Source organism: Palaemon carinicauda, chromosome 1, assembly GCF_036898095.1.
Source record: "Palaemon carinicauda isolate YSFRI2023 chromosome 1, ASM3689809v2, whole genome shotgun sequence".
NCBI classification, from domain to species: Eukaryota; Metazoa; Arthropoda; class Malacostraca; order Decapoda; family Palaemonidae; genus Palaemon; species Palaemon carinicauda.
In genome coordinates, this window is record NC_090725.1 from 232,846,237 (window position 1) to 232,861,818 (window position 15,582).

At 43.3% G+C, this 15,582-nt stretch overlaps 1 protein-coding gene across 3 annotated transcripts in view; it reads right to left on the minus strand.

The window, feature by feature from the left end:
• Positions 1-1,797: 1,797 nt before the first annotated feature.
• Positions 1,798-15,582, minus strand: part of bs (blistered) — a 569,070-nt gene continuing 555,285 nt past the window's right edge. For all 3 annotated transcript variants that reach the window (XM_068387965.1, XM_068387970.1, XM_068387962.1), the window contains one exon: positions 1,798-4,082. In XM_068387965.1, the coding sequence (XP_068244066.1) occupies positions 3,865-4,082 (218 nt within the window). In that variant the 3' untranslated portion in view covers positions 1,798-3,864. The remainder of the gene's footprint in view (positions 4,083-15,582) is intronic.

Consider the following 15,582-nt stretch of genomic DNA (forward strand, 5'->3'; position numbering starts at 1 on the left):
TAGTTCAGAATGGACTTTGCTTCCCCTAGTGACAAAGAGACTTGTAACTTTGTGGAGTTTCCTATCTCTAGACATGTTCGGCACCCACCTGAATCACAAACTCACGGTGTATTGCTCTCCAATCCCAGACCAATCTGCACTGATGGAAGATGCATTCCAACGCCATGGGTCAGACTAGACCGTTGCACCTCTCTACTGTTCTGTCTGATTCGTCAGACTTCGAACAGAGTCTGAACATTCAAGGGAGACAGAGTAATGCTAGTAGCCCCAAAGTGGCCAGCGGTGGAATGGAATTCAGACCTGCTGGAACTTCTCACAGAAGTTTCAAGAGAACTTCCAGATGGCCAGGCCAAACCTGCGAAACCAACCTCACATAAGAAAAGTCCACGATGCAATACATTGCCTGTCCCCTCATGGTTGGAGACTATCCAGTGTCGTCTTTGAAATAATAAAAAGGCTTTTCAAGACCAACTGCGAAGCAGCTTTCCGGAAATCTTTGAAAGTCTTCTGCAGTAATTTACCATACAAAGTGAAAAATCTTCTTTGATTGGTGTCGTAGGGTGAATACTACTCCACACAAAGCCACTATTCCCCTGATTGCAGACATTTTGGTGTTCCTAAGAGACAGGAAGTTCGTTCCAGTCACTGCGATGAAAGGGAAGCACTCTGCCTTGAGCCAGGTATTCATACTGAAAGGGCTTCATCTCTCCTCTTCATTGTGAACTCTCAGCTCTGATGAGGAGTTTTGAGTATTCTTGCACTCCTCAAAACCTCAATCCCGCTTCCTGGAATGTGGCAAAAGTTCTACAGGCCTTAAAACAAGCCCCTTATGTACCTATGCATAAAGCCTTAAACAGAGACCCTACCTTGAAGATGGTCTTCCTCTCTTCCTCTTTGCCTTAGCTTCAGCCAAGAGAGTAAGCAAATTGCATGGTCTATCTCATGTCACATTCCAGAGAGTGGAGAGAACTATCTGTCTTTTGTTTTCAAATTTGTGGCCAAAACCCAGAATCTGATTGGTAATGATCTCAGATTTGACTCTTTTTCACTATCTTGTCTCTCAAAGAGGTAATTGATGACTTGGATGACATGTTACTATGTCCCCTAAGAGCAGTGTGTAAAAATCTGAAAAAAATGCAGCATCTTACACCTAAAATTTCCAATTTGTTTGTGAACACTGGCCACTCCAAAAAGAAAATATCTTGAAAATATTTCCATCTGGTTGAGAGAAACAATAATTTTGAGCCTATAAATCCTCAGGGGAAGCATATCCAAGGCCTCCCCCCACCCCCTGAGCACATGATATACTGTTCGTGGGTTTGCCACAACCCTAGTGCTCTGCAAAAACCCCTCTGTAGCACAAGCTCTTAAAGCTGGTGTTTGGAAGAGATAAATCAATTTAACTAACCATTATCTGAAAGACTGCACACACACCCAGGTCTTTAGACACCTTTCCCATAGGTCATATTGTTGCAGCACAACAAATAATCTAAGAGTAAGCTTTTATGGGACACATAACTTCTCTTATCTAGGGTATCATTTATTCTCTGCATTATAAGAGTATGTAATGGGCACTAAGGCAGATGGTGATCTCAAAGCCTTCACTTGGAATCCACCCTAATGTAAGTATGAATACCTTGAAGTTGAGTACTTGATATATTGAAATTTTAATATTATGCAACACTTGATGTTCATATCACTTCACTCCTGGCAAAGTGTTTTAATCTCTAGAATTGAACGTAAGGCCTTGCCTCTTTATGAACCGGTTACACTTCACAAATAATTCACTTTGATCTCTTGCTATTACTTATAGTACTTGTATCTATGAGAGATAGGGCATACCTCTTAACTTCACAGAGACTTCCTTCCACCTAACAAACACTCCCATATAAATGACTCGGAAGTTTGTATCCGCATTGGAATAAGCTACAAATTTAAAACATTTTGTATTTTTCCTAGCTATACAAACCTGAGTCATTTATCAAAGGTCTTGCCTCAACCCACCCCCTCACAAGTCTTTGACTAAGTGAGTGTTGTGAGGAAGCACTGTGAATAAGCGTTATCATTCATGCACAGCAGTTGCCAAGCAATGAAGCATGATGCAATCAAACCAATTTTCTTTTGATTGTCAGGTCGTAGAGAAAACGAGACTAGGAGTAACCCATATAAATGACTCAGGTTTGTATAGTTAGGGAAAATACAAATTGTATTATATTTGCAGTGTTTGACATAGTCAGTAGTTATCCCCACATGAGAAAAACATTCTTCCCAGGGGAAAGCACAAAGCTTGCACTGAAAGGTTGATCGAAGATAATGATAAAAGCAGAAGTGTCCCCATATACCGTAGTTAGTTGCAAAACACTGACTTTATCAAGATGTCTGACAAAATGCTCTGAGGTCTTAGCCAAATGTACACTATCACAGTATGCTTTCTAGAAAGGTAGGGGTCATAAATGTTTGTTGTTTCCTAGAGCCCTAGCCTTCACATAAAAAAAGTGTACAGAAAACTTTCATGTTAGTCCCTAAGCCTTAAGGTTTAAATTCTTGAACCCAATTGTCAACTACTGTACTGTACTTTTACATGTAAAAGAGTAGAGTACACTACATAAGAAACACTTAGGTTTTCAGATGATTCCATGGATTTTGTTGATGGTATAGTCATATGAGTAAAGATCATTGGTAAAATTATCAAGGGGTATCAACAAATAGACGTCAGATACTATAAAATTTGTGGTTAAGGAAAATTCAGTTATATTTCTCTCATCAAACTTTTATCCTACTCCCTTCCTCTCTCGTCTAGTCATGTAAATCAAATCTCTCATCACTAACTGGTTTTATTTTCTATTTCTCCAATTCCCAGAACTACAAATTTCTCATCGCAAATTCTTTGGTCTCTTATTTTCCCATTGTTTCGGAATTTCAGGATAACCTTAAGTCATGAGATGTGTAATGTCTCTACCAATGAAAGTTTCACCACTTTCTCTAGAATAGGATTAATAGCTACCTATTAAGACAATCAAGGCTGATGGTAACTACCATTGACATGTGTTAAAATTGTGACTTTCCACTGAAAAGTGCTCAAAGCACTTTTCATTTACCCATTCTAGACCTGTTACATACAATGTTCAAGTAGAATATTGTTATTATTTTATATAAACTTGTCAGGAATTTCTACTTAGAAAGGTAGACAAAGATCATTAACACTATAGAAATTACTATTTAAACATTTAGATAAACTTTCCAATATACACTGAAATGGTTCTGAAGAGAGAAAGCATTTACCTTTTGAACCACAGTCTATATTCAATCTCACCAAGTTAATAGATTTGTTTTCCTCACATGTTTAATCAATTTTATGATTTAGTTATGATAAAATTGGCATATTTTTAAACGAGTGAAAAGTGTGGTAATCCAGTGTAGCCCATTTCCATGTACAGTACATGTATGTTGAAGTAATAATGCAAAAATGTCAAGTTGAATATTGTGAGGTTTTAATACAAATTCTTATCTTGTTAAATGACAGTGACTCAAGATCACATGATTTCATTCAGGTTACTGTCAAGTATTAATATATTTATTAAATGCTATTATTCATAAATTATGCGTAAAGCATGAATGAATTATTGAAACAACAATAATAATGATAACCATTATGGTGATGATGACAATGATGAATATAAGCCACAAAACAAACTTACATGAAAGGGAGAATATTTGATAACAGTATACATGGTTGTATAGCCTTAAAAATGCACTGCATTATAAAATATTTGTATATATAGAAATGTTAGTACCACCGGTTATTTTTTTTTTTTTACATATAAAGGCACTGACAACTGCAAATGTAACTAGGTTTTACAAATCTTAAGTTCTCTTTTCTCTCTTAATATGCATTGACAAATCTGTTGGTAAAGCCTGGCTACTAGCATTATTGTTGTTACTACTATTACTACTGCTCAAGTTTGCTACTGCTGCTGCTGCTGAAGCTGCAGATACCACTGCTGCTGCTGCTGCAGACTGCTGCAAAGCAGCTGATGTTAAAGCCATAGGGAGTGTGACTAGAGGTCCTGTGGTGCTTCCATCTGAAAAGAGGTGTTAAAAAATGTATTTTCAAACAAGTTCACAGGTAAACAATGTTGATACTGGATATGATTTTCAAATAATTTATGAAACTTTATGGTTTTTTTTAATTATATAACATTAAAAATACCAAAAATTATATATAATTTGTATTTGTTCCGTAACTAAGTACAAACCCTACGCTATTTACAGAGGATATTACTTTCTGCGAAGCTGAAAGATGAGCCATGAGAATTTTAGTGAGAGGGCAATGCCCTGGGCGATCATTTTTCAAATGTATCTTGCAAGTGTGTAGCAGCTCCTGGTCACCAATATAGGAGCATTGAAGAAAAGAAAATTTTAAATTTTGCAACTAGAAGGGGGTCATATAATTCTCTTTTTACTGAAAGAGAATATGATTCGGCACTTTCCACTTGTAACGACACAGCCCCTGGACCCGATGGAATTCCATATGCAATGATTAAACATGTACATTTTAATACAAAGTTATTTATTTTAAGCATTATTAATAGAATATGGCATGATCATAGTTATCCAAGTGTTTGGGAACTAGCCATTATTTTAGCCTTTTTAAAACCCGATAAGGACAAGTTTTTAGCAGGAAACTACCGACCTATTGCATTGACATCTTGTTTATGTAAAATCATGGAGAAGATGGTCAATGCAAGGCTGATGTGGTACCTTGAAAAGCAGGGTATTTTATCACCCATTCAATGTGGATTCAGAAAAATGCACTCAACGACTGATGTGTTGATACAACTAGAGTCCTCTATTTGTGAAGCGTTTGCTTCCAAACAGCACCATGTGACAGTCTTTTTTGAGCAAAGGCATATGATACCACTTGGAGATATGATATACTTAAAACAATTCATGAATTGGAATTGAGAGGAGATCTTCCGCTATTTATTCAGGCATTTCTTTCACATAGAGTTTTTCAAGTGAGAGAGGGGGAAACTCTATCAGAGAGTAAATGCCAGGAAGAAGGAGTTCCTCAGGGTAGAGTGCTGAGTGTAACTCTTTTTACACTAGCAATTAATGGGATATCCTCAGCCATTCCCCAGGATGTTCTCTCAACATTATTTGTGGATCTCTCAATATCATTTGCTGGAGCTAGAATGGCACTGGTTGAGAGAAAACTACAACTCTCAATTGACAAAATTATCCAGTGGGCCGATATAAATGGATTTAAGTTCTCAACAAGTAAAACTACTATTGTACATTTCTGTCGTATCCGGGGAGCACATCCAGACCCGGATATATGCATTAAAGGTCAACGTATCCCATGTGTAGGGGAAGCAAAATTTTTAGGTCTGATATTTGATTGTAGACTTACATGGGTTTCTCACCTAAAAGCATTAAAAGCTAAATGTGTTAAGGCTCTGAATCTTATAAAAGTATTGTCCCATACATCATGGGGGTCAGACCGCAATACTATTTTAAAATTATACAAGGCCTTGATTTTTTCCAAAATTAGTTATGGATGTGAAATATACTCCTCAGCCACCCCAAGCCGATTAAAGATATTAGATTCAATACATCATGCTGGTATTAGATTGTCCACAGGAGCGTTTAGAACCTCACCTATCCCAAGTCTCCTTGTTGATGCTGGAGAGTTACCTCTAGACCTTTACCGAATGTCTTCCATTATTCGGTATTGATTTAGATTGCAAAGACTCCCTAATTCTTTAGCCTTTCAGACTGCAAGCCTTGTAAGGCACCCAACATACTTTGAGTTGCACCCCCAAATCTCCTCAACCTCATGGCTTTCGGGTGAAACAATTATCAAACAGTCTGGATATAATTAGAAGTAAGGTACTTTCATTCAAGGTATCATCAACGCCTCCATGGAAATTACCAGAGATATCTTTTTGTAAATACTTTATTGGAGTTAAGAAGAATATGACAGAAATAGAAGCCAGGTCTCTTTTTATGAAACATGTTGAAGTACATAGAGGATCGACTTTTATATATACTGATGGATCCAATTATGATGCTGGCGTTTGATTTGGAGTACATTGTAATGGTTTTGATTGTAGAGGTGCACTTCCTCTAACCGCTTCCATATTTACAGCCGAACTGTATAGCATATTAACCGCTATTGAGAAAATAGCGTTGGGGAAGGAGGGTAATTTTACAATTTTTAGTGATGCAAGGAGTGTCCTTCAAGCTTTAGAAGTTTTTTATTCTAGTAACCCTCTAGTTTTAAAGATTTTAGAATGGCTTTTTATTATTGGACGGAGAGGTATAACAGTTCGATTTTGTTGGGTTCCAGCACATGTAGGTGTGTCTGGGAATGAGAAGGCAGATTCACTGGCAAAGAATGCTGCATCCGAGTTGCTGCCAAGAAGGTATCCCATTCCGTGTAATGATTTCCTACCTAACATCAAGAAATTGGTTTGCAATAAATGGCAACAGCACTGGGATAGTCTAGATGGCAATAAAGTGAGAGAAGTAACAAATGTCATATCTCCTTGGAGATATAACATGATGCCCCGAAAATGGGAGATGTCTCTTTGTCGTCTCTGTTTTGGTCACCCTCGGTTGACACACAAGTTTCTGCTGAAGGGCCAACACCAACCGTATTGTGACGACTGTTTAGTACCTCTAACAGTGAGGCATTTGTTGACAGAATGCCCCAATTATAATAACTTAAGGAATATATATTTGTTTGAGGGTGGCAGGTTCATCCTTGCCAAGATTCTTGGACATGATGTGTCGTACTATGCAAGTGGCATTTTTAGATTTATTTCAGAAGCAGGTCTTTAGAAAACTTAGCTCCTTCAAAGAGTTCCTAATGACTTGCTTGTGGTTTACGCTTATGCTTCTCCCCCTACGGGGGGGGGGGGGGGGGCCTGTTAAGCATAGTCACAGGCGATGTTCTCCTGTGGGAGAACGTTCCTCTCATTTGTGAGAGAAAGCTCGTGAGCTTTTTGTGCCAGGGCAGTTTCTCTTTTCGGAGGATCATGCTAGACGCTCCCCCTCGGGGTCTGTCAGGTGCAGGAGTTTCTGACCCCTCGTCACCCTGGGCATGCTCCTCCCCCAGCGGTAAGAGGCACCTCTTTGAACCTTCGGGTTCTAGTCTCGTTGTTCCTTCGGGTTCTCTCCCGTCCGCGGGAAAGAATTCCTCATGACCAGCTTGTGGTTTACGCCTACGCTTCTCCCCTTAGGTGATGTTCTCCTGCGAGAGAACGTTCCGCTCGTTTGCGAGAGAACATTCCGCTCGTTTGCGAGAGAAAGTTCGTGATCTTTATGTGCCAGAGCAGTTTCCTTCTTTGGAGGGTCCTGCTAGACGTTCCCCCTCGGGGGTCCGTCGGGTGGAGGAATTTCTGACCCCTCGTCACCCTGGGGGTGCTCCTTCCCAGCGGTAAGGAGACACCCCTTTGAACCTCCGGGTTCAAGTCTCGTAGTTCCTTGGGGTTGTCGTTACGGTCACGCTGAGCCTTTGGTATCTCGAGACCCTGAGCCTTTGGGCTCTCGTTACGCTGAGCCTCCAGACTTTCGTAACTTCAGGCCTTCAGGTCCTCATTACGTTGGGCCTTTGGGCTCTCGTGACCCTCGTAAGCGTTACGCTGAGCCTTCGGGCATTCATGACCATTGTTACACTGAGCCTTCAGATTTTCGTAACCCTGAGCCTTTCTCATTGCGGTGAGCCTTCGGGCTCTCAAGACTCCGGACCTACGGGTCCACGTTACGATGATCCCTTATATTCTTGTGACAAAGAATCCTAGGGTTCTCGTCGTGCTGAACCCCTCTGTTCTCGTGACCTCGAGCCTTTGGGCTCTCGTCGTGCTAAGCCTTCGGGCTCTCATCCCGCCTAGCTTTCGGACTCTCCTGACTTCGAACCTTCGGGTTCTCATAGCACTGAGCCTGCGCCCTCTTGGGACTTCGGACTTTCGGGCCCTCGTCATGTTGAACCTTGGGGTTTTCCTGACCCAGAGCCTTACTTGTCTCTCGCTGAGCCTGTGGGCTTTCGCTATGACGATCACCGGGATCTCATTTCATGACATCTGCTCTCTATACCGTAGCATCGTGTGACTTTCCTCGTTACTACCTTACTGGTCACCATGCGCCAGCCAAGCTGGTCTCAATATTTTTTCCCCTTTCGTCTTCGGACGAGATTCCGTCACCTTTTCTGGTATAGAGAGACCGTATCACCTATCACAAAGGGCTCTCGCTACCTTACCACTCTTCTCGTCATTCACCCAAGCATCAGCTCACGAGACCGACTGCTCGATCCCCCCCAGGGATCGATACCCATTAGATCGGGTTTAAGGTGTAAGACTTAAGGAAGCACCAATGCAGTCCACTGCTCTGAAGTATCAACCTCGATGGGTAGACCAGTGCCAATCCTGCAGGTAAGGAGGCTAAGAAACCTTTTCAGGTTCCTAGACCCAGGACTCTTGGCCACCCAGAGGATCCTCCTCCCAGTTCATTGGGAGGTCGAGAAGCCCCATGGCTAAGCGCACTATTTGACGTAGTGTGGGAGGCTTTTAAGGGGAACATTCCCCATTCTCAATCCTTGGGAGGTATGTCTTGCCTGCTCTCATTCCTGGCACCTCTACCCATGCAGATCCTAGAACGAGTTCCGAAGGTTCTGCCCTGGCAGGACCTTCTCATAAGGAGAGACATCTCTCCCCTCGGAAGAGAAATCAGGAGTAAAGTACCGCTGAGGATCCTGGGAGTTCCTCGCAGTTTTGGGTTTCACCGGTTATACCGAAAAGTTAAATGAAGACAATCTCGATGACGGACTCCTTCCGCCTCTCTCTGATAGAGGTGGTTCTAAGGGAGGCTCGATCACCATCTCAGCATGACGTTATTCCTCCTCCCGGAGAGTACCAGTGTCCTCTCCGGATAGAGAAGACCGTAAGGCCTTCTCTAATAGAGGAACTCCTGCCCCAGCACAGGGAGCCGAAGGATCTCGTTACAATCCCAAAGTCCTCTGAAAGAGCTTTTGTGCCTCAGCAAGAGAGGCAGAGGGAAGTCTTATCCCGTAAAGTCAGCTAGAGCTGCCCCGTCAACAGCCTACCCTGAAGACTTTGACCTACCCAGGGCTCCTATAGATGTGAGCTCAGAGGTGGATGAGCAATTCGGTCTGGAGGAAAACCTTTTGCCCACAGCCGCTAGTCCTAAACTAACAAAGGCGGAGCAGAGGAAGCTGAAATAGGCCTTCTGGTAGGTTTTAGCCTGCATTAGAACCATCAATGTACTGCAAAATCCATTGACAGCCCCTCAGGGTAATAATGACACAGTCTTGGACCAGGTCTATGGCACTCAAAAAAAAACCCTGGTCAAAGGGGTTGAAGAGTACCACAAGCTACAGGTTCCTTTGCTTCCCTCCAAGCAAGCTCTTCCTCTAAACTCCTTCCACTGCTGTTCGAGCAGCAGGGGAGGTACTACGAGATCCTGAATGAGCCTCTTCCGGTCTTGCCCCTTGATCACTCGTTAGAGGCTCTCTCGAAGGGTATGCCCTTTTAGAAACTAACGGGACTCTCGGTCTTGTACTCAGCCTCGGAGATTATCAATCAGGAAATGGTTGCAAAGTATGCCATGAAGGCTACTTCGTGGCTGGACCTCTGGTCGGAATCTGTGGGACACTTCATCAGGTCTTAGAACTGGTATCATGAGTCCACAAGGAGGTCGATAATATTCTTAAGAGAGAGGATTCAACCATAGAGAAGTTCCATTGACAACCCTTGCAGGCTGATGTTTCTAGGCTGAGAAACTCTTCTATTCGAGCTGGAAGACGTCTAGCGGGTGATGTAAGTCCAATCAGGACTCCCTCTTCCAAAATGCCTTATCATCAAGACCATACCAACCTCTACCACAGAAAAAACAGCCTACTTCCAAACTACAGACGAATAGGGCTAGGGGCCCCTGACGTGTTTAACAAGTCCTTTCAAGGCAACCGTAGAGGTTCGAAGTCCTTCCGTGGACGTAGGGGGAATAGGGGATCTGGCAGAGGCCGATTACGCTAGGACGGGCAATCCTCCCACATATCCACTTGTGGGGGATGCCTGCAAAGCCACTGGCTAAGGTGGTTGCAGCTCGGGGCCAAACCCTAGATAGTCGAGATGATTCGTTCAGGGTATCGCGTCCCGTTCATTCATTCTCTCCCTCCACTGACTCGGGATCCAGTCCCAATAAGCTCTTATGCGAAAGGATCCGCAAAGGAGCTGGACCTTCGGGCCTTAGTCCAGACCAGTTTGGAGAAGAGTGCTCTCCAAGAGGTCTCCAGTCTTCTTCAGTCGACTCTTCTTGTGAAAAAAGCATCTAGAGGCTGGAGACCAGTCACTGATTTCTCGGTCTTGAACAGGTTTGTCAGTCAAACCTCATTCAAGATGGAGACAGCCGACACGGTCAGACAAGCAATAACACCCAAGGACTGTTTTGGTCTTTCCATGGCACCTCAGGTCCTTACAAGAGTGGTTGTCCTAGTGTCATCTTGGGCTCATAGAATCGGCATCCATCTCCCAAGATATTTGGACGACTGGCTGATTCTAGCAGACTCGGTGGCAACACTTCTTAAACACAGAGACAAACTTCTGAGGCTTTGCCAAGATCTGGAGATCATGGTAAACCTCAAAAAGTCTCAACTGCTACCCTCTCAAAGACTGGTATACCTGGCTATGATAATAGACACCAAATGGCACAAAGCATTTCCATCAAACAAAAGAATTCAGAGGCTGAGGAAGGGCAGCCCAGAGCTTGCTGTGTCTCTTAGGCCACCTATCATCTCTGGCCCTTCCCTGGAATTGATGCTCTTTTCAGATGCATCAAAAGAAGGGTGGGGGCCCCACAAGCTACACCACACCATCTTCGGCCTGTGGTCCAAATTAGAAAGGTACCAGCATATAAATCTCTTAGAGATGAGGGCTGCCTTCCTCGCCCTCCGACAGTTCCACCAGTCCTGGCAGGGCACTCCGTAGTATTGATGAGACAGCACCACGGTAGTAGCCTTCTTAAACAAACAAGGCTGTACCTTCTCGCAGCCCCTGTGCCATCTAGCAGTAGAGATACTCAGATGGACATGAGACAACTCAGTGTCCCTATCTGCTTGCTTTATTCCGGGCAAGAATAATGTACTTGCAGACAATCTCAGCAGAGCAACTTGGTTAGTGGGCTCCGAGTGGTATTTGAATCATCTCATAGCCAACAAAGTTCTGACTGTGGGGTTCCTCGACTGTGGACCTGAACTTCAGGCTCCCGCTCTACTGTTCCCCAGTCCCAGATCCCCAGGCTCTGTGGCAAGATGCATTCCAACAACAGTGGGACAACATAGATGTGCACGCATTGTCCTCGTTCTGTCTGAAGAGAAAAGTCCTCAACCAAGTCAGGATAAGCAAGAACTTATGGCATCACGCAGAGTGGTTCCCAGACCTTCTGAAGGGAACTTTCTCCATGACACAATCTACTCAAACAGCCAAATGTCAACACCTTCCACAAAGCCATAGCTTCGCTTCGACTTCACACCCGGAATCTGTCCAGCACCAGCACCTCCTCTCTCGAAAGAGGTTTTTCGCAACGAGTAGCGGAAAGGATGTCTAGACACCTCGACACTCTTTAGCGTCAGTCTACCAGGCAAAGTGGTCTGTTTTCTGTGGCTGGTATTGTGGAAAGGGTATCACTCCCCTTGATGCCTCGATTCCAATAATAGCGGAGTTCCTTGTACACCTTCGGGAAGAAATGCTTCTCTCGGTTCAGCAGTCAAAGGCCTTGGGTCTCGCCTTTAAACTGAAGGGAGTACAGTGAACCCTCGTTTATCGCGGTAGATAGGTTCCAAACCCAACCGCGATAGCTGAAAATCCGCAAAGTAGGGACACCATATTTACGTATTTATTTAACATGTATATTCAGACTTTTAAAACCTTCCCTTTACGTAGTACTGTTAACAAACTACCCTTTAATGTACAGAACACTTAATGCATGTACTACAGTACCCTAAACTAAAACAGGCACAAATATTAAAGGCGATTTTATATCATGCGTTTCCTAAACACGCCAAAAAGCACGATAAAAAATGACAACCAATGTTTTGTTTAAGTTTATCTCTGATCATAATGAAGAAACAAATGCATTTACACATCTGTGTATAGGTTAGTTTTTGCATCGATTATATTGATTATATGTTGATTTTGTTATTACCAATGTTTTACTTAATTTTTCTTAGGACTTCCAAATAAATTAAATGAATGCCATTTATAACGGATTTTGAGCGAAGCGAAAAATCTATTTTTGGGTGAAAGAGCCATGTCGTCCTGATGGAAGTTCCTTCATTAGTAGCTTCCTAAGTTATATGTGACTACAGTGATATATCCCAGAGAATTTACCGAAGGTACCCAGAATTCTAACTCTTGGAGCGAATATCCCTTAAATTTCTCCAAGGGATAACGCGTAAGGACGTATCTTGACACATCTCATAGCTATTTACACCCCGAATAGCCTTTCACTTCGAGAGGGAAAGTGGCAAGAAAAATAGGAGAGTCGTTAAAGAGGTAAAACAACTCGACTCTCCTAACGTACTGTAAATAGTTCGGCCAATCGCCACCGTATGGCGCCACCAAACCATTCTCCGTAGCTTTGTAAGTATTACAGATACAGTACCAAAAGGGAGGGATTAACATCCTTTTACCAAAGGAGGGTGGGTCCATTAGGACGACATGGCTCTTTCACCCAAAAATGATATTTTAATTATAAAATAATTTTTTGAATATACTTACCCGGTGAATATATAGCTGCAACTCTGTTGCTCGACAGACAAACTCTACGGAAAAAACTCGCCAGCGATCGCTACACAGGTTGCGGGTGTGCCCAACAGCGCCATCTGTTGACCAGATACCCAGCTCTTATGTAAACAAAGACTCAATTTTCTCCTCGTCCCACTGCGTCTCTATTGGGGAGGAAGGGAGGGTCATTTAATTTATATATTCACCGGGTAAGTATATTCAAAAATTTATTTTATAATTAAAATATCATTTTTAAATATTAAACTTAGCCGGTGAATATATAGCTGATTCACACCCAGGATGGTGGGTAGAGACCAGTAATATATGTTTACATTTTATGAGCTAAGAGTTTTTTATTTCATTTTAGAAGTTATCAAAATAACAAAAACAAAATAAATAGGTACCTGGTAAGGAAGTCGACTTGAACAATTACTCTGCCTTTTAAGTACGTTTTCCTTACGGAGCCTCGCGATCCTCTTAGGATGCTGATCGACCCCTAGGATCTGAAGTATCAAGGGTTGCAACCCATACAACAGGACCTCATCAAACCCCTAATCTAGGCGCTCTCAAGAAATGACTTTGACCACCCGCCAAATCAACCAGGATGCGAAAGGCTTCTTAGCCTTCCGGACAACCCATAAAAAAACAACATTTCAAGAGACAGATTAAAAGGATATGGAATTAGGGAATTGTAGTGGTTGAGCCCTCACCCACTACTGCACTCGCTGCTACGAATGGTCAAAGTGTGTAGCAGTTCTCGTAAAGAGACTGGACATCTTTCAAGTAAAATGACACGAACACTGACTTGCTTCTCCAATAGGTTGCGTCCATTATACTTTGCAGAGATATATTTTGCTTAAAGGCCACGGAAGTTGTTACAGCTCTAACTTCGTGCGTCTTCACCTTAAGCAAAGTTCGGTCTTCCTCACTCAGATGTGAATGAGCTTCTCGTATTAACAATCTGATAAAGTCTGACCAAGCATTCTTTGACATAGGCAAGGATGGTTTCTTAACTGAACACCATAAAGCTTCAGATTGGCCTCGTAAAGGTTTAGTACGCTTTAAATAGAACTTAAGAGCTCTAACAGGGCATAAGACTCTTTCTAGTTCATTGCCTACGATCTCCGATAAGCTGGGAATATCGAAAGATTTAGGCCAAGGCCGAGAGGGCAGCTCATTTTTGGCTAGAAAACCAAGTTGCAGCGAACAAGTGGCTTTTTCCGACGAAAATCCGATGTTCTTGCTGAAGGCATGAATCTCACTGACTCTTTTAGCCGAGGCTAAGCATACCAGGAAAAGAGTCTTAAGAGTGAGATCTTTCAGGGAGGCTGATTGTAACGGCTCCAACCTGTCTGACATGAGGAATCTTAGTACCACGTCTAAATTCCATCCAGGGGTAGCCAAACGACGCTCCTTGGTGGTCTCAAAAGACTTAAGGAGGTCTTGCAGATCTTTATGTTTGGAAAGATCTAAGCCTCTATGCCGGAAGACCGATGCCAACATGCTTCTGTAGCCCTTGATAGTGGGAGCTGAAAGGGATCGTCCTTTTCTCAGGTATAAGAGAAAATCAGCTATTTGAGCTACAGAGGTACTGGTCGAGGATACAGAAACTGACTTGCACCAGTCTCGGAAGACTTCCCACTTCGATTGGTAGACTCTAATGGAAGACGCTCTCCTTGCTCTAGCAATCGCACTGGCTGCCTCCTTCGAAAAGCCTCTAGCTCTCGAGAGTCTTTCGATAGTCTGAAGGCAGTCAGACGAAGAGCGTGGAGGCTTTGGAGTACCTTCTTTACGTGTGGCTGACGTAGAAGGTCTACCCTTAGAGGAAGACTTCTGGGAACGTCTACTAACCATCGAAGTATCTCGGTGAACCATTCTCTCGCGGGCCAGAGGGAAGCAACTAACGTCAACCTTGTCCCTTCGTGAGAGGCGAACTTCTGCAGTACCTTGTTGACAATCTTGAACGGTGGGAATGCGTAGAGATCCAGATGTGACCAATCTAGGAGGAAAGAATCTATATGTATTGCTGCTGGGTCCGGGACTGGAGAGCAATAGATTGGAAGCCTCTTGGTCAGCGAGGTTGCAAAGAGATCTATGGATGGTTTACCCCAAGTGGCCCAAAGTCTCTTGCACACATCCTTGTGGAGGGTCCATTCGGTTGGAATTACTTGCCCTTTCCGACTGAGACAATCTGCTATGACGTTCAAGTCGCCTTGGATGAACCTCGTTACTAGGGAGATGTCTTGACCTTTTGACCAGATGAGCAGGTCCCTTGCGATCTCGTACAACGTCAGTGAGTGGGTACCTCCTTGTTTGGAGATGTACGCCAAGGCCGTGGTGTTGTCCGAGTTTACTTCCACCACTTTGCCTCGAAGGAGAGACTTGAAGCTTTTCAAGGCCAGATGTACTGCCAACAGCTCCTTGCAGTTGATATGCATGCTCCTCTGACTCGAGTTCCACAGTCCTGAGCATTCCCGACCGTCTAGTGTCGCGCCCCAGCCCACGTCCGATGCGTCCGAGAAGAGAACGTGGTTGGGAGTCTGAACAGCCAGGGGAAGACCCTCTCTTAGGTTGATATTGTCCTTCCACCAAGTCAGACAAGACTTTATCTTTTCGGAAATCGGGATCGAGACCGCTTCTAGCGTCTTGTCCTTTTTCCAGTGAAAAGCTAGATGGTATTGAAGAGGACGGAGGTGTAGTCTTCCTAGTGACACAAATTGTTCCACGGATGACAGCATCCCTACCAGACTCATCCACAGCCTGACTGAGCAGCGTTCCT